Source organism: Ammodytes marinus (assembly GCF_949987685.1).
Source record: "Ammodytes marinus genome assembly, chromosome: 13".
Lineage (NCBI taxonomy): Eukaryota > Metazoa > Chordata > Actinopteri > Uranoscopiformes > Ammodytidae > Ammodytes > Ammodytes marinus.
This window is the reverse complement of record NC_137217.1, coordinates 11,478,097-11,497,672: the sequence shown is the minus strand read 5'-3', so window position 1 is coordinate 11,497,672 and position 19,576 is coordinate 11,478,097. Positions and strand designations below refer to the sequence as shown.

The following is a 19,576-nucleotide window of genomic DNA, read 5'->3' as shown; positions in this document are numbered from 1 at the left end:
GGTCACACCACTCACTAACATTTTTGTACACGTATGAAAAACAATGAAACAAAAATATATAGTATGAGTCACTTAAGGGCTGAAGTTATACAAATACCTAAAAATAATCCAACAAGACAAGTGCAGCCCAGTTTGTGTGTACTGCATGTTCCACATAACCCACTCACTTTTTTTCAAAATTCCTTCTGTTCTTACTTGTTCTCCCTAACTCGATAGTTGCCATATCTGTCAAACAACTTTACTTTTTACTATCTATTACATTTCAGTACCTTCACATTTGGGGATGAGTCCACTCCACATCACCTTGGCTTCCTCCAGATGGCATGTGATGGTATCGGCCCCCTGCGTTTTGATGAAGCCCTCTTCACAAACCACAGAGATGGAGCTCCCCAACTGGAAACTGTCCCCAAAGCGCCGGGCATTTATCGGGATTCCAGGGTCAGGGCACTCATTACGCCCAAAAGCTTGTAATGAGAAGGAAGAGAACAAGATCTAGTTAATAAATGGCTCTTGTGTCAATAAAAAATTGGGTCTCTGAGGAGTAGGAAGATAAGGGAAATGAATGTAGCCATCTGCAGGAGAGAGAAATACCCCTATAGAGGTCTGAATACGATTTACTGTTGTAAATGCTGCTTTTTGTTTTGTTAAGGTACTTTCGCCTTACTTGGGATATAATATAGCAGGATTTCTCTTCAAAGTTAAAGTGTTCATTTTAAAAAGAAGAAAAGGATAGGGGTTGGCTTTGTGACTGAGGACATGCACATTTACACAAATTACAGGTGTTGCTAAACTTATTGCAGATATGATAAAATGACTTTACTCTGGATAATTGCATTGTCTTGTTTTAAAGGTTTTAAAGTTCTTTTTTTAATGAATATGGGTCCCTGGTGTGTCTACATACTCCCAAAGTATGAAAAAAACCCTCTCTTTTCTCAGGCTTCACCGTTCTTAAAACCTGTGTTTAAACACCCCAGTCAGATTTGTCTGATATGATGTCATAAGGGGGGAAGCCCCGCCCCCTCAGAGTCATTACCAACCTAACTTAGCAATACATCCACCTGTGATAAGCTCAGCCCCAGATAACCCTGAATCTAACTGGCGGTTAGATTCAGGGCCAATAAGAACAAAAAAGGAAATGAAGAGATTCAGCAATGGCACTGTGAGAAATATAAAGGTTATTTTGAACACTGCACCATGAAAAAAGTTTCTAGTAGAAACTCCAATTACAATTGTGAACCTGAAAATGAGCATAACATATACCCTTTAAGAAACTGATCAGTCACTCACTGCTATAGGTGATGTTGAACCCTCGCCCGGACATAGAGTGATCAGCCTGAAACTCAAGCTGCAGTATGTTGCTGTTGGACGTCAGGTGGGAGGGAACTTCTGCCCCTGAGAAGCGTCCTAGCATCGTGGCTCCTGATTGGTCCCCATCTTTGACAGTGAGGAAGTCATAGGGAGGCTCCAGGTCAAAGTCATTGAAGGCCAGGTGGATTCTGGTGCCAGGCTCAGAGATAATCAGCCACACACAGTTGAGGTTGTTCCCATAGCCCTCTGGGTAGTCAGGAGACAACACTGTCCCCATGGGAGCAGTGAAGTTGGAGAAACAGGGGACTGTGTGATAGAGGGAGCAAAATATATTTCTAATGATTAGAAAACTACCAATATCCCAGGTGAGGTCACATGGCCATCTACACTGTATATTCTGCCATGACAGAAGAAGGCACAATATACAGAATAATGACAGTATTGTTTATAAATAGATGGGCCATAGGCACACAGGAACTATCCCAATGGACACAATTAACTTGCAGAAACAGAAAACTAGATTTTTGTTATGATAGCAGTAATATATAGTAAAACTCACAGAAGGGATTAAGATTGTCTTGAGAAATGACGATGTACAGTAGATATATATGCAGGTTTATTCATTCTTCAGAACTTGTATAGAGCAAATATGTAGTCTTATTTTTCAAATACACTCTATATAACAAGGCAACCATATGCTATCAATTTCCCATTTTAAATGATGTACATAGCTGTTTACACACAATGCACTGAATGGTCATTAAACAGCACTGCAATTAATTCTGCAAAAGCTTAGTGTCATTTGTGAACTTTCCAAGTGCTTAAGTAATTGCATCATTTTCTGTCATGGGGGGAAAGCATGCATTGGACTCACATATGCAGATGGGGATATTAGCGGACCACTGATTGTTGTTCTGGCAGGTTATCATCCTCTCCCCGATGACCTCGAATCCAAACTGGCATTCAAAGCGGAGAACATTTCCATTAAGAAAGCCACTACCCTCTTGGTAGCCGTACAGCGGAGTACCAGGGTCACCACAACTCTCTTTATCAATTTCTAAGGGGGGGGGGGAGAGGAGAAAGAGGGAAAAGTAATAAATTAAGTAAAGCCAAGTACTTTTTTTCTTGAACATTATCTATAAAGGTCCAGGTAAAGAGTCTGGTTCAGGATATTTCTTTAAGATGGAGAAAAGAGTGGGAGACGGACAGATAGAGCGACCAATAAGCAGACAGGAAAATGGAATATTTGCTTTACTGAACGAGACAGTCACAAACCCAGACTAAAATACAGACAATCAGAGATATCAGCAGTAAAGCACGTGTACCTTTATAGTTGATCTTGAAGCCGATGGAGCCCACACTCTCATCAGACTGGAGATGAAGCCACATTTGATGGGACATGCTGACAATCAAGTCTGGGACAAAGCTCCCAGTCAGCCTGCAGATAAGGGCAAGACATAAAGTCAATATCTTCAAAACCAACTTCTCAAACATCATGTCATCACACACCATCAATTTGAAAATGTGTCAAGTTTTTAAACAAAAAATGTGGCAGTTTACTGCAACATATTTGACTATATCATTAAAGCACATTGTATATACAGTATATATATCCAAATAAGTATTTCATGTAGTACTTACACTTGGATTATTGTTTTAGAATCCCCTACTTCGCCTCCATCTCCGATTGTTAGTGAATCATACCCAATTTCTAGGTCGAACTCTTCAAAGTTGATCTGAATAACCTGTAAAGAAATGCGATTATTTTAACATATGTTAACAGCAGCATGAAAGTATTTTATTATGTTGGACAATTTCTCAGTCAGAAATGTTTTATAGATATTTATAAATACAAACAAAAGTACAGTTAATTAATCTAAAACAAACCCTCTTGATCAGATACGCTGTCTTTCCAAATGATTATTCAAGATGTAATACCAAATAACCAACTTCTCATGAAATTCATTCTTACAAGTTACGTTTAGAGACGTAACTAGAGTGTTTCTGGACACAGAAAAAGTGCTATATACATATTTTTCAATAGACAGCAACAAGTTTGATCAAACACTGTCTTACTGCTTGATATACACTTTATGAATTATGCAGAAACTACCCCTCTAACTAAAATCAACATCGGCGAGAATAAAAGTTTAACGCCAAAATAAAATTAAACTCAATGTTTTTAGAAAAAGGCTTGGACCAATAGTGTGTCCCATACACCCCAACAACAACAGGACACCACAAACATCCTTTAAAGCAATACAGAAAGTGACAGCAGCATCTCATCTCATTACTTTGGAGCACAAATCCAATACTAGCAGCCAATCATGGAAAGAAAGATTAAGGAGTCAACATTTTTAATTGTCTGCCCATATCCGTTCTTGAGATCCCTAGTCAGCTGTCATTTCTTCATCTTTTTTTCCTTTAACAAGTTTACATAACATCACAAATGATGACATATTCACTCATCAAACTGGCAGAAGCCGCTTCATCACCATGTAAGAATCAGTCTATTGCTGAGACACTACACAATAAAAACAGATTATCTCAGTCTAACCTTTGACAACATTGATTAGTGCTGAAGGAATGGATGTTGTTATGACGTGAATGTCACGTCAGTTGATGGCAAACATGATGACTGCTTGCTCATCCTTAGCATTCCTTTCCCTGGCCATGTGGAGGACAATGCCTGCACAATAATGTATTACATCCCCATCACAAAATTACCAAAATAAAACTAATGGCCAAGTTAAATGATTGTTTGCATGGGAAAGGGCAGATTGCACATACCACTATTAAACTTGCCAGTTCTAGTTTAGAATAATTGTCACTAGGTTAGTTATTGTTAAGTAACAGGATATAACTGAATTGTCACCTTTGTGTATGTGCCTCTATAAAACACCAACATAGAGCCAGATTTGATGTACGAGAGCAGAAAAGACCATTAGGGAAATGACCTCTTCACTTTGGGGAAAAGCTGGTCTCATTCAATCATTATCTCTCTCCATTTTTGTTAGCCCAGATAAATGAGGCAAATCGCTCCATTGCCAACATTAGCGGTCAAACTGGTAGTCTAGGGAGAACTGAATGCAGTCCACTGCCGATATGTACATGTATGAGTGACAGTAACAAGGAACTTGTGTCAAAATACATGCATATTCTAAGTAACCTTTTGCCACATTGAAAAGCCAATGGAAATGAGATGCATACACAAATATGAATCCAGGACGAAAAATGCTCCTCACTGCAAGGAGAGTGGGTTTTCATATTTTAAAAAAATGAGGGTGCACTCATCCATTCATGCTTTTTGTATAACTAATGAGGGACTGTTGCACTAAGACTAACACAGATGGCACATCACAACGCATCTCTTTTTCAGATTTCTTCAATTAGTTAATGAAGTAAATAAAAAACATGATTTTATCTTTATATATTCACCATGTGTAAAGAGAGTGCTCATTTTGCTAATTCAACACTTTCTCTCTTCTGTCAGATATTTTTTTTCAAAACCTTTAACAGTAACCATGACCCACATTCTGCCTGTAGTATTTCTGTAGAGTACTATTTGTATCCGTTTTATTTATGCTGTAATGAAGATGTGAATAGGTACACCCCTACCCTTTAAACGACAGTAACTGTTAGCCGAGGGTTAACGACCATAGGGATGAGTGAAGATGAGAAAAAGGATTCCGGATCGGAAGGCATGTTTATGTTATTGTTGGGTTATGACATGTCGACAGCAGCAGCAGCAGGGTTTCATTAGACTTGATCTAAGAGTGAAAATACTACAAACTCAGAGGAGACCCCTGGACTCTATTGCACTACCTTGTTTGGGTCACTGGCAGTGATTATCCACACACACTGGGAGTTACTCTCATACTGGATGGGGAAGTTAGGAGATGTAAAAGTCCCAGATGGTCCCTGGAGATTGGACCCGCACGTTTTCACTGAAACAGGAAGGAATTGAATAGGTTGATGAAATCCCATTAAGTTGGAAGACAAATTCAAAATGTAATTGGTCAATTAAAATGTGTATATTAATATACAGTATAAATAGTGTAAACAATCATTACATAAACCTAAGATTCAGACCATTGACTGCTATAATTTATAATAAATATACTCAGAAAGCAGAGTAATAGCTCCTACATTGTAATATGACAGAAGGTTTGTACGTAGAGAGAATGTATATTAGCTGGATTTCCATTAATCAAATTCTAAAAAGTGTTCTAGGTATTATGAAACACAGAAAAACCGCCAGAGCGTGTTGGAAGAGAAAAATAAGAGTGCTGCAGCACAGGCTTTCATACATAATTAACAGAAATGAACTCCCCTCTATCTGCATAGAGCCTATATCCAGAGGCACTGCCTTAATAAAAACGGTTTTATTAGCTCTCCAGAAGTCTCGCTCACCCTTGCAGACAGGTCGGTGGTCGCTCCAAGCAGCGAAGACTTCGGCTACGCGTTGGCAGGTAATCGTTTTGGAACCCTGCAGCACATGGTCTTCATCACAGGTAAATTGAGCAGTTGCTCCGATGCTGAGAAGATAACAAATGCCATTAATGCCTGTGAAAGCAATCAATTCTACAAAAATGACTCCTAATGAAATATCAGATTCATTATTTATTTTGTGTCATTCATTACAGTTCTTGATTGCACAGTGCCTCAATGTATTTAATTCAGAATACAAATGAATGGATGTATTAAACGATTACTATTATTGTCCTCAGTATTCATACTGATACTGGCGTATTTTTAGTATTATTATCAAAGGTTTTTAAAGCTACAGGAGTTCATTGTGTTGCCTTTGGTTTTTTTCCTCCTGAAAGCTGAGTGGATCTGGTTGAAGAAAAGTAGACTCAATTGCATGATGTCAACTAAAAATATTATCCATGACTTAGGTAATAAGAACAACATGTAATGTGAGGTATATAGCAAAGTTTCAAAACGGATGCAGGTTACATAAGATTGAAACTGCAATCATGTTCACACAGATTTGGTTGACTTTATAGATCGCAACATGATACAAAAGAACGTGCAGAAGGTTATCAAACTGAAACTGCATGTAGAGTAACTTGCCCCACTCCTTAACTTCCATTACAAAAATCTGAGTTCCATCACTTCAGCTGCTGCAGCACCGACTCACCTGAAGTCAGAGCCCGTACGTTTGCCATTCTCCGGCTCCCCTGGGTCAGGGCAGTAATTAGACACTTGTTTGATTCCTCCTTCATTCACTGAGTGAGAAAGAAAAAGAACCAAGAATGCTGTGAGAGAGACACTTTAATAGTCAAAGCTCCGTACTTTTAGATAACACCAACTGCAGTGAAAAGCGCTTGATAGCAACTGTCTGTTCGAATGTTAAGGATGTAGGATTGGTAACAGAATGTTTTAAACAAATTGACCTCATCTGTTAATGTCAAATACTCTTAACTGCTAGTTATTTGGTAGCAGTGCTGCAAATACGCATTACACACTTGAGTTTGGTGATATTAAAGTGAGAACCAAGATGGGAATACAACTATTTTACCTGAGCTAGACAAGATATAGGGAATACTATCTGGGCCCAAAAGGGACTAAGAGGATTAAATAACCTTTAACTATCAGTCACAGGAGCAATAGTAATCACTCAGAGAGACTCTTCATACATATTCTTACTGTAGTTTAAGTAACAGGGCTATACACTAACTTGTAAAAGTGTTTGCCAGACTGACAACCAGGCATCAGGTTTTGGTTGACTGAACTTAAAATATGGTTTCCAGTTTTTAGTCACTTTATATTTTTAGTAATTAAAATACAATGCAGTTAAAATTTTTAGCTGGATAATGAAACATGTAGGAAAATAATGTTTGGATGCTTAACATTGTCTGGATTTTTTTTTGTGTTTTTAGTTTAGGCCCTTCGAACCTGGGGCCCTAAGCAAAACTTTGCTGAGAGGCCATCATACCTGATATCTGTTACCATGCAAAGCATTTGCCATTGTTACACCTGGCACCCCAGTCCTCCCCCAACAATCCTCTCTCATTTAAAACAGTTTGATCTATCTCTAAGTCTAAGAATGAGTAGACCTATACAAGATTAGATAGAATCAAAAAGTATTCATTGAATATAATCTCTTTTTTCCCTTCTTTTTAATAAGATTGGGCAGAGAAGGGAATGACATGCAGAGAACCGACCACTGTCCGGATTTGAACCAGGTCTGCTGCAAGGACTGAGCCTAATGGGGGGACACTCTGACCACTACACCACGAGCAGGAAATGAATAGTAAGATGAACAAAATGTAACATTAACACCTTGTCCATGTGGTGTTCAAATGACAAACCTGATGAATGTTTTTGTTTCACCCTTAATTTTGTCAGGCACAAAGTCACCAAACACAGCAAGACACTGAGTAGCTCAGCAAGGTTGGACAGGCAGACAAGATAGAGATGCTCTTCAAACTTCAACTTAATGTTACTGTTATTATATCTACTGGCAGCAAACTTGATCTATTTTGCTGCAATTCCACCTTATGTTGTTTTTCGTCTCTTTTCGTGACCAGAAGGACAGTTCTGCTTCATCCTTTCATCAAAGACACCCAACTTGAAGGGGGAGACTGGGCCCTTGCATAAGTTGGGGGGCTCTACGTAACTTACAGTATAGTAAGCATATCATGGGCTGTCCGGTTTTGGAGATAACATACTAAGCTGATGGGAACTAAAAGCCAAGAATTGGTGGGCAATTTCTCAAAATGTCAAACTGTTTGCCAATGGCAACCATTACTGTCAGCCCTGACTAGATAAAGCTTTGTAAATAAGGCTTTATGGAGAGTATAACATTTACTATGTTAGGAATGTAAAGATGTGGGACTGAAGCATAAAATGATTCAGTGTTTTTTCCGTGTTCTGACTTTAAATAAGGTCATCTCCCCCTCATCTAATGATCTTTAAATTAATTTAAATTTAAAGGCTGCATCGACTGGAAATGAAATTCATGAAATATGCAGCATCGTAATTTATGTGTGTTGTAATATTTGCAATAAAGACTTCCTGTCTCTCTCACACACACACACACACACACACACACACACACACACACACACACACACACACACACACACACACACACACACACACACACACACACACACACACACACACACACACACACACACACACACACACACACACACACACACACCCCTTAATTTTAACCCGCATGAATCTTCTTTGACTTCTTCCAAGAAGTTTATTATCTCTGAAGTTAATTGTTGCAGGTTATAATACATATATGGGTTCAATTATATGCAATAAAACCACAAAGCATATGAAGCCTCGCTTCATGGTCTTTTAAATGAAATACAGTGTTGTCTTGTTGTAGAAACAATTACAATGCTCTGCAATATTCATGTATCCATGCAATGCTGAAAATATGACACATAAGGTAATGAAGATTACAACCTGTTATCATTGAAATGTTCAGCACATGTTGGAGTTAGAGGGAATTGTGTTCCAGATTTATGTTAATGACAGAGCTCCGCTAGCAATTAATGCATTCACTTCACTCTGAAGTGTACACAAATCATCTGACAAATGAGTGGTCACTCAACCTTGACTACTGCTTTATGTGTAGATCACACAGTGCATGCACATAACTCAATCTGATGTATGGGTTGTATAGTGCAGAATGAGACAGAGGGGGTTGGGCTGACTAAGACTGATCAAATGTGTAATTGTGCTTCAATACAAGTAATTAGGCCTGTTTTAAGCCTAGTTCATTTCCTGCAGGAAAGGAAGTCCAGAACAGCAAGGAAATAGCTCTTCAGAAAGAAATGAAGACTGCACTTCTGCCAAATCTAGTACTGTAGCTTAATTCATTCACCAAATGATGCAGCAAGAAAAAGAGACAAGAAAGAAAAAAGGAGCCAGAATGAAAGCCCTAAACAAAAAACAATGAAAAACAGTTGCATAAGAAAAATTATAGACTTACTCAAAGACAGTTTGTTAGTGTTGTCCTTTCCTGGTAATAATTTTACCCCTCTGGATTTAAGCTCTCCAGAGCTTTTCACTGGTTGAGGGTAATAGAAAGAGTCCATTAGATAAAAGAAGTTACAGTATTAGATGTGAGAAGATACAGTACAAGTGTGTCTTTCTCTGGATAATACTTGGTCCTAGGACGAACATCAAAATGTAATTGCTGTCTGTAAGTGCATTCTTTTTCAAAAGGAATGGGCTCATCAGAACAGCCCTAATTGCTTCTTAAAGGTTGCCCTGGCAATTCTATAAATCCTAAATTAGTTTTTCATTTATGTTTGTTCATATGACATACATAATAAACAGTGGATGGAAATTGATCAAAAAAGATTTAATAGGTATAGCTTGTAGGGGGGAATAGCACACAGAATCAAAGAGCAGCCCAAGGACTGCAATGATGTCTTATTAACACACAGCAGGGGCCAGATTTCACACAGAAGCCAGGTGAAGCAAGCGGCTGTCATTATTGTGGAGTATCAACAGAATAGCCAAAAGCAATTAATGATGTAAGAGGCAAAACAAGCTCTTCAAATTTAAAAAGTGTTAGGAAGATGCCTCTCCTCTGAAATATGCTGAAGGTCAGATAGTTAATTTAACCTGTTATTAACACATTGAGGTTGTGGATCTATTTAGTGTACAGATAATAAGCTTGAAGGCATACTGTGTAATAAAACCTCAGGGCCGATCTTTGCTGAACAAATATATATATATGCCCTTTACATATATCTATACATACATCATAAATAAATACAAATACAATTTGCTTCACCAATACCAATGCAAACTGCTCTGCAATAGATAAATATAGAGAAATGCAATACAATTGATTTTAAGTCTTTATTGAGTTGCCACACATGCATGTTACTGAAACTTTTTATAGAGCTGATAATGGTGAAATTGCAGGTTTCATATCTGGCTTGGAGCCAGACTTTAAGCCTCTGTGGTACAGTATATGCAGTGCATACTCTGACTTTAAAGTCATGCCAGGGAACAATGTCGGGGTAATGGATTATTGAGCTGCCACAGCTGAGTGTTTAGAAGGGGGAAAGTATACAGAGTATTTATCTCTCAAGTTTTTGATTAACAAAGCCCTTTGAAGTCAGTGGTTTGAAGCAGAAAAGGCCTTCATGCCCCCAACAGAGGGGATATTAATCAAACTGTTTAATATTCAGTTAACAAAGATCAAAAACATGTTTTGTAATTACAGCATGTTTTCTTCTACGATGATCCCTTTTGGTTCAAGTAGGGGTCCTCTATTACGAAGTGCAAATGAAGTAATCATATCTTACCTTGATACTGAGCCCTGAAGCCTTTGTGGCGATGGTTGCTCTCTGTCACAAAGTGCAGACGGAGCCAATTTTTGTTGCTGATGATGGGTGCTGGTATATTCATTCCAGTAAGCCTGTGTGTAAAGATTATCAAATAAAAGAAAATACATGTCATCAAATTCAGCTACATTTCTCTCTTGTCCCTAGCATTTTTGTGTTGCTATTATCACATTAGAGAAGGAAAACCTGGCAATTGAGTAAAATAAACAAACCACGAAAACACTGGAGAAAATGATGAAGACTTCACAAGAATGACGTAAAACACCAGCAATAGAGATGGTGCTATTAAACAGAAACCATCCTCAAAACTCAGTAGAAACCCCACATAACTTTGACTGGAGTTTGTGCTTTATGTATAAATATGTATGTGGGTGGAAAAAAACAGTACAAGAGATAAAGTGTGTTTTACCCAATGGGTTTGTGTGGTTGTCTCTGTCAAAATGTGCCTACATGATTTAAATCTTTGGGTGTTTCAACTACAACTATCTTCTGCTTTTTAGATCAGAAGTTGTATATAGCGTGTTGTCACAGCATCAGGGACCCTCTATACCAGGGGTGCCCATTACGTCGATCGCGATCGACCGGTCGACCGCAAAGGCATTGTGGGTAGATCGCGAAGGCATTCTTAAAAAAAATAAAAAATAAAAAAATTGCTCAATATAGGCTCCTAATCTTTGAAGACCCCGAACAACTTTATTTAAAAAAAAAAAAACAATTGACAAAAGTTGACCTTTTTTCTCATTGTCTCAATGATAAAACACGAATGACACACCGATATACAGGTGGAATGAAACACAGCAACCTTCAGGTAGCTGAACTATCAGACATTTATGTTTCCTGTAGTGGAAGCTGCAAATAATTACAAGATTTCTGCAAGAAACAGAAAATGGATAGTGACAATAAGAAGTTATAATGAGCTGTACCCATTGAGAACTTCACAACAACCAAAATGGCAAAGGAAGTTATGGAACAATGGACATGATGGAATAAGTCAAATCTGCAACATGAAGCAATAGGAGTACAAAGTAAAACATATATGATGTATTGTGATTTTGAGACACCTGGTCTTCGGAGAGGCAATACACTTCCTTACCAGATGCCAGAATAAACACAAGTGTGCACAAAGACTGAAATAAGGCAGACAAGGAGGACATAAAGGATCTGATTTGACCTGACTAAAGGAACACTTGGATGGAAACACTTATGCATGCTTTTCTTTTTTATCTTCACAAAATCTCTATCATCTTGACTGGTATTCATCAATGAAACGGTCATGAAACTAATAAATTACTTGTGAAAATTGGGCTTCCCGGTCTCCCTAGATTGGATATAACGATATAGAGTGATGTCCACTGTTTTCAAGTTGCATCTCCTCTAGACCATAGTGAGTGACAAAAGATAATAATGTCCTATTGGAAAAATGGATTCCTCACATAATGACCGCATTCTATCTCTGCACACTCACTCAGGCTGTCTGTTTGTCCCTTCATACCGTAGATTTGCAATATGGCTTTTCGGAGATTACTTCTTGGCATGTGTGCAAGGTTTGTATGTGCTTGGTTTCATCCAAGTTTTAGCATGTGTCATATCATCTAATTTGAGGCATCTCAAGGACTAATGGTAGATTCTGCAATAGGTTTGCAAGGCCCCCTAGAGAATTCTCAGAGTAAAATGGGTCTGATTTGATAGAATGAGGGGTTGAAGGGAGCATGGCAATCTCATCAAAAATACCAATGTAACGAGTCCCAATGTGCAGGCACTGTGGCCAAGTGTGGCCTTAAGGTCAGAGTAATAAGTAGAATCTCTGGTGTCTTCACTTAGTTTCACGGAGAGGCAGGTTATATGAGGGTGTATAATTCCATAGAATAAGTGATAAATTAAAATGTGTCAAAAAGATATGACCAGGTGATTGTATAGCCTTCACACACATTCTAAAAAACGACAAGCATATTTTAGGTGATGAGGACGAAGCTGTTGCTCTGTATCCGTTACTCGGTCAAGTTACTCCCTCACCAGAGACTGTTAAGGAGATGTACTTATACAGCTTGGTTCCTGTCTTCTAGTAGATTTGGCTTGTGAGTACAGTGAGTCAGCCACTGTATACCCAGTAGCTCTGTACATCAATATCCTCGCTGGAATACCTGGGTCATTGTCAGAGGTGGGTCGTAACGCGCTACATTTACTCCGTTACAAATACTTGAGTAACTTTTTGAATAAATTATAATTTTAGGAGTAGTTTTATTGGAACATACTTTTACTTTTACTTGAGTAAATATTTGAAGAAAGAACGGTACTTCTACGCCGTTCCATTTGGCTACGTGACGGTCGTTACCTTATTTTTTTATATATTTTATTTATTACATGCGAGATCTATTTCTCTCATGATTTCTCTCCCCGGGGACGTCTTCAGCCAACATCTCTATCACGTGACTATTTCAACCAATAAAAACCACATTACAAAAGCTTGCCAATCAAATGCAGCCACTTCAGTCACATGACAAGTGTTGTCATGTTGTCATAGGGCTCAACCATGGGCTCAAAAATGTCCGCGGACTTTTTTAAAGGCTCCGGTTCCGCACCGATGTTGTGTCCGTAGGTTAAACGCATATTTTACCGACTATCTGGGTGAGTCAAGAAAATGGAAGAAACCGCTGATTCCGAGGAGCAATAGCCACACCCCTGGCCTCAAATACAAACTCACACACTCGCAAGCTCTCAATCACACTAACTCACAAAATAACAATCACACACTCACAATCGCATTGACACAGACTCCCACACACTCGCAATTACAGAGACACTGTTCTTCTTTGACACATGTCCTGTTCTCCGTGTAGCCTACTCACTTCGCATGCCCCAGTCTGGCTGTGTGAGAGTCTGAGAGTGGTCTCTTTGTTCAGCCACTCTGTAGTGAGTGTGCCAGCAGGTTTTGATGTGTAACGAAGTTTAATTTTGTGTGTTTTATAATTTTGGGGCTAAACCCAACCTAGATCATTTTCTCAGGGCCAGTGACATATTGTAGGAATAGTTTTAAAATGTGTATGTGCAAAACAATTGCAACAGTGTTATAAGTGTATTGGTTTTAATTAATATAATTTTGGACAAGCCTAATTTATTATCATTTTATTTGAAGGGTGATGTATTTAATTTGGCAGATAATTAATTTATTATTGTTTTAGTTCAAGGGTTATTCATTTGATTTTTAAATACCTTATTTATTGTTTTATTTAAAATTATGTTATTTAAAATATCTTTATTTGAACATTGCTGTTTTATATTATGTTCGTGTCTATTCTGTACCGTTTGTGTTGCTCTGTATATTTCAAAAATAAATCCGGAGTAATTCAGTAGGCCTACTTGTACTCTTGAGTACTTGAGTAGTCTTTTCACTGCATATTTTTTTACTCTTACTCGAGTAATAATTTGTATGAGTACTTTTACTTTTACTTGAGTAATTATAATCTTAAAGTAACTTACTTTTACTTGAGTAAATTTTTTGGCTACTCTGCCCACCTCTGGTCATTGTGAATTCACATTACTTCTATTAAACATTGTATTCCTCCAGAGAATAAGCTTTTGAAAACATGTTGAAGGGTTATATTTTGCCTGGAGAGTTAAATAATAAAACCAAGAAAGAAGAAATATTAACTAATACAAATGGTAATTTAACCAAAGTTGGTAATATAGCTGCAAGCCACTTCTTTCCAACCTGCTTTGAATATTGTAACCTGTGTTTGGCAACCTTTACGCCACTCTGTTTGATTGTCAATACTCAGTAAACCAAGCAAAGTATTGAGGCAATTTATTCTAAAGTCTTAATTTTCTTAGTAAGTTTAAAACACTTTTCTGATTACCAACTGCAACAATGACTCTTCAGAAAAATCTGAAAAGAGGGACATAAAATAGGTTAGCCATGGAGAGAAAATAATGAAAACATTAAATGGAATATATCCTTAGCAGATTGTATAGTATATAAGCAGAAAAGCACATACTGTATATAGCAATTTTTTTGTGTCCATATTGGAAATAATAAGTGACTTGTAATCTATAGCTCGTTGTTTTTGCCCTTTGTGAACAGGGCTGTACAATCACATTAAAAGGTCAGAAGAATAAACAAAGAACTGTTTTCCTCGTTGTAGACAGACTTCAATGTTGGCTTTCGTCAAAGGAAACTCTTTTTTTTCCGGTCTATTTCCACTATGATTGATGTGTTGCATAACATCAACCTTCCCAACCATGATGAAGATACAATCCATAGACATCTTCAATTGTTAAAAGGAAAAAAGCCAAAGGTGTGGGCAGAACATGTCTTTGTAATCCTGGTTGTTGTGTACTTTTAATTAACAGGATTTTCTTTTTTAATATTAGTCATCATCTATCATCCACTTTCAGGAAATTGGCTGGCAAATTAGGAAGTTCAAAATAATACCACCTTTTATATTTGATAAAACTATAAGATATGTAAGAATTACATATTGATATGTAATCAGTAATTAAATACTCATGTATTGATTGTATTAGTTCTATTAATTATGATTTAATACATTTTAGCTAATTGTCCTGTTTTGTGAATTGTTTTGCAATTCTAATTATCTGCCAGAAGTTATTTACCGTAATTTGCCAGTAATTTTTGAACACAAATGTTCTCATGTGTGTCACTTGATAACAACCTGTAATACCACAGGATGAGAGGGGCAAACGAGTCAAGTTGGTTCATGCTTGACGTCTGTTTGCCTAAAAACAGGCTAAGCAGTTAAATCTGATTGACTTTGAGGTTGCAGGCTGTCGATCATCGTTAAGCAGCTCTAAAGCTCAAGGGTAAATTGACAGTTTGCTTGTCTCTGCCTGCAGCTGGTGCTATATGTTAGGATGCTTCAAAGTTCAGCTGCCCACTGGCCTTGTACAAAATCAGAGACACTCATAAAAACAGAGGGGGCCAAAGCAATGAATTTTATGGGCATGAGAGAATTGCTCGCTCTGAATCGTGTTTCTCTGCTTGTCTCTTTGTTTACCTGGCCGAGTAGATTCTGGTCGCACTGCACTAAAGTTAACCAGGCCCCACTTGAATTGCATATGGCAGCATCATCTGAGAGTTTCAAAGCATTCCCGTGATACATGGTGATCACTCGCCAAACTAATGTGCTGCTTGTTAAACTAATTTGCCTGATACATAAGTAAATAAAGTATGTGTCCTTGACACTGGATGGCAAACACTTAGCTGAAGATGTCAGTTAACCATTAGGGGTTACGCCATGAAAGCGTCTTCCTATTCTGTCTGATAAATGGATAGACACGGTTGCCCAACAAGTTGGAATAAAAAAATTATTGACCTTGTCTCTAAAGTGTATACCAAGCCCCAACCACAGCGAGTTCTGCCAGCATCCAATGCGGAAATGACAAAAATTGCAGTGAACCAAGTGGCCACTAAGGGCAGGTTTCAAAACAAAGCAATTTCTTATTGACTCATGTTAAATATGTCATTTTCACAGCATTATTAAACCTGTAAAAAACATTCTAGTCTGTATGTGTAGTTAAAGGCCTACTTCACCGGTTTGAATATGAAGGTGTATTGAATTCTGAGATCCTATGTAGTATAAATGTGCAAAAAAAATTGAAATTGGTTCATCCTAGCCTGAGAAAAGGCAGAAAGAGTGTTTTTTAACCCTATATTAATCTTACTGTGACATCACAGTAAGATAAATATAGGGTTAAAAAAAAACCTTACTTTGTAAATATTACTGTGATTTCTCCTACTGTGACATCACAGTAATATTTACAAAGTAATTTTTTTTAACCCTATATTTATCTTACTGTGATGTCACAGTAAGATTAATATAGGGTTAAAAAAAACACTCTTTCTGCCTTTTCTCAGGCTAGGATGAACCGATTTTTTTTTTTTGCACATTTATACTACATAGGATCTCAGAATTCAATACACCTTCATATTCCCACCGGTGAAGTAGGCCTTTAATATCTCCATGACAACACTAAGGGGGTGAAATCTTTTCTAGCAGGCTAGTTTTTATTCTACTTGAGTTTGAAATATATGAATAATTAGGGGCGCGGTCTATTGAGTGACAGCTAGCCGCCCGTTGTCCCTCACCTCGCGGGCGTATCACGGGCGTATCTCCCTCCACCCAACGTCACATCAATGCCCTTTTTTTCGGTAAGAGGAAATGAGGCGGAGTAAAAATCTGACAAGATGGTCACGCGCACAGGCCAGGACGATTGGATGCAGTTTGAATAACTGAGGTAAGCCCGGATGCTACATCCATTTTATATACTATTTATGGTGTATACCTACTCAAAACTGTATTGATCCTAAATTAAACCACAATTAACCTTTGCAACTATGTATTCAGGTTTACTCCACATTCGGACAAGCTGGCAATTGCATCTGCCCTACGTGGTATTGTGTTTTCAACCTGCAGCCTAAAGTTGTTCCTATGGACCATTCTTGTTTTTGGAGGCAATAGTTCTCCAGGATGTCCCTGTACACAACATCGTTGACGTTTCCATCCAGCACCACCAAAGACGTTCACACCACTTAATCGTCGCACCCTGTGTCTTTCATCTATACGGTCAAGGGTATAGCGGCTCTCATCCATAAAGACAACATGTCGCCAGTGCCCAAGCTGGAAGGCCTGTCAGGATGGCCATACTCAATATAAGTGTAAGTAAGTGAAATACCCTCAAATTTGTGTTTCGTGTCTTTCAATTGACCAAGGTAAAAAAATGTAAACAAAACACTTCCTATTGTTCAATACCCTCAAATTTGTTTAAGCCTGAATACACAGTTTGCAAAGGTTAATTGTGGTTTAATTGGCACTGTGATATGTTCCGATGAGATTGATCAATGAAGTTTTGAGAAGATATACTATATAAGATATACTCTTTATCTATCTAGAATAAATCACATTGTCACAATCATTTCATGAGAAGAAGTCAAACATTTTTTATTCCAACTTGATGGGCAACCGTGTATTATAATTTTCATTATTTAGTAGTAAAAAATGCTCAGTTTGAAAAGTAATCACAAAAGGATGGTTTATTTAAATGTATCTGTCAACTTTCTTTTTGTTAGGACCATAGGATGAGGTGATGGATGGAAATGGTTAAGACACCCTGCTATACTGTAGATGGAGCTAATAAACATATTCTCTGATAATTGATTTTAAAAAGATAAGCAATTTTTTTCCTAAATTTCCACGTTTACAGTTGTGCCTTTATGTAATCCATTTGTGATTCATAATTTGCCTAAAATGTAATCAATGCGATAAGATAAACATTAAAACCTACTTACTATATCATTTACTGTATGGGTAATGTGTAAATACTTTTACATTTATAAAGTATTCTATTGTTAAGTCACAAGTCACCTGCCCAGTATCCCTTAAAAAGACATTTCTGACAGTAAATAGTTAATTTTGGAGCTTTTATACCTAAGAGAAGAGGGTTAACCTGATGGTCTGTCAAAACAAATCAGTTTCATCCCATAGCAGCTTCCTGTCACATTCTCTTTAGCTACATAAACATAAAATACTTAACAGTCAGGACCACACTCAGAGCACCTATCCCTTTGACTGTCTCTTACTGACAGTGTCGGCCTATCTCTGTCCCTCTGGCTCGCATGACAACTCTCAGGGACAACAAAGCTTGTGAAACTCAGTGATTGATTAAAGCCACTTTGAGCCAATTATAATTAATGCCCGGCAGGATCACATAAACCTGGTGGATGCATTCACACAGGACGCAGAAGAGGTGGATAACCTTACCCTCAAGGTGAAGGGTCAAACCCATTTTATATTTCCTTGTCTCAGTTAGGAGTGACTTCTACATTAAGCCTGAACAAAAAAAGCCATAATCCAAAGTGTCTGAAAGCTGCTTTTTCAAAAGAAACTCTGTCAATGATTTGTAATTCATGTGCACTTTCATTTGAATTATGCAAAAGGAATCATGTGCCCCTCTCGAAATTGCTTTAATTCCATCATAACCACAAGGCACATTTAAAACATGTTCTGCCCACGACTGTCCATAAAAAAAAAAAATCATACATTTATGTGTCACTCAGCTGTCTTTCTATCAATCTTTTTTTATTTATTTTTCTATGTCTTCAAGTTTCCAATACAGCAATGCAGCTGATTTTAAAGTGCTGCTCCTATGAAATATTACAAGGTGGTCGTGTTCAACCATACATACTGTACCAAACATTTGTTCTTTTGCATTATTTGAGATCATAGCAGGCAAGGCCTCTTTGTTATCCCAAGAACTCAGAGAAAATCCTAAGGCGATACAGCCTTGAAGTCCCCACTTCTCTCTGGAATATACTTCAACTTGTGATGCAGAAGCTCTCTTGTGATCTGTAAACTAGACTCATAACTTATGTTGTGCCATATAACCTTTTGATTTTGTTATGATTAAATACACTTTTGGCTTTGTAAGACCCCGTTTCCACTTGGCATTAACATCTGACTTTTGTAATCGGATCACATGAATACAGCTCTAACTACAGGTGAAAACACTCTCAAGACGTATTGAGATCGGATCACAAAAACCACATTCGGAGGTGGTTTACGTCGGTTGCGTCGCTTGTATCCACATTCATTTTGTAGTGGGAACACCTATGTGGTTTTTGGTCACATTAGGGGCCGCCTACTCAACTGCTGCCCCCTGCCTGAGCGGAAATACGTTGAAAATGCATCACTGGCGTTCATGCAGCTTTTATAGAAGCCTCATGAACGTTAGTTGCATCCGCCAGTATTGTAAATGACAAGCTTTCTGTCCTCTGTTTTCATTTCACTGCGTAAATCTGAAAATACGGAAATCGCTGCTATTGACTGGAGAGCTGCAAGGTAACGACTTCCTGTTCTTATCTGCTTAAGAATAAAAGTCAACTCGCGTTTGGCTAGTAACAGGCTTTTAATGTGAAG

General features: G+C 37.8%; 1 protein-coding gene across 1 annotated transcript in view; it reads right to left on the bottom strand.

Moving 5' to 3' along the window:
* LOC307260078 (CUB and sushi domain-containing protein 3-like) overlaps positions 1-19,576 on the bottom strand; it is a gene marked incomplete at its 5' end in the record, with an annotated part of 230,853 nt that overhangs the window by 143,050 nt on the left and 68,227 nt on the right. Inside the window, 10 exons of the mRNA XM_080040205.1 lie at positions 270-464; positions 1,288-1,614; positions 2,183-2,365; positions 2,634-2,746; positions 2,950-3,053; positions 5,134-5,255; positions 5,722-5,846; positions 6,455-6,542; positions 9,275-9,352; positions 10,608-10,720. Coding sequence (XP_079896331.1) covers positions 270-464; positions 1,288-1,614; positions 2,183-2,365; positions 2,634-2,746; positions 2,950-3,053; positions 5,134-5,255; positions 5,722-5,846; positions 6,455-6,542; positions 9,275-9,352; positions 10,608-10,720 — 1,448 coding nt within the window. The remainder of the gene's footprint in view (positions 1-269; positions 465-1,287; positions 1,615-2,182; positions 2,366-2,633; positions 2,747-2,949; positions 3,054-5,133; positions 5,256-5,721; positions 5,847-6,454; positions 6,543-9,274; positions 9,353-10,607; positions 10,721-19,576) is intronic.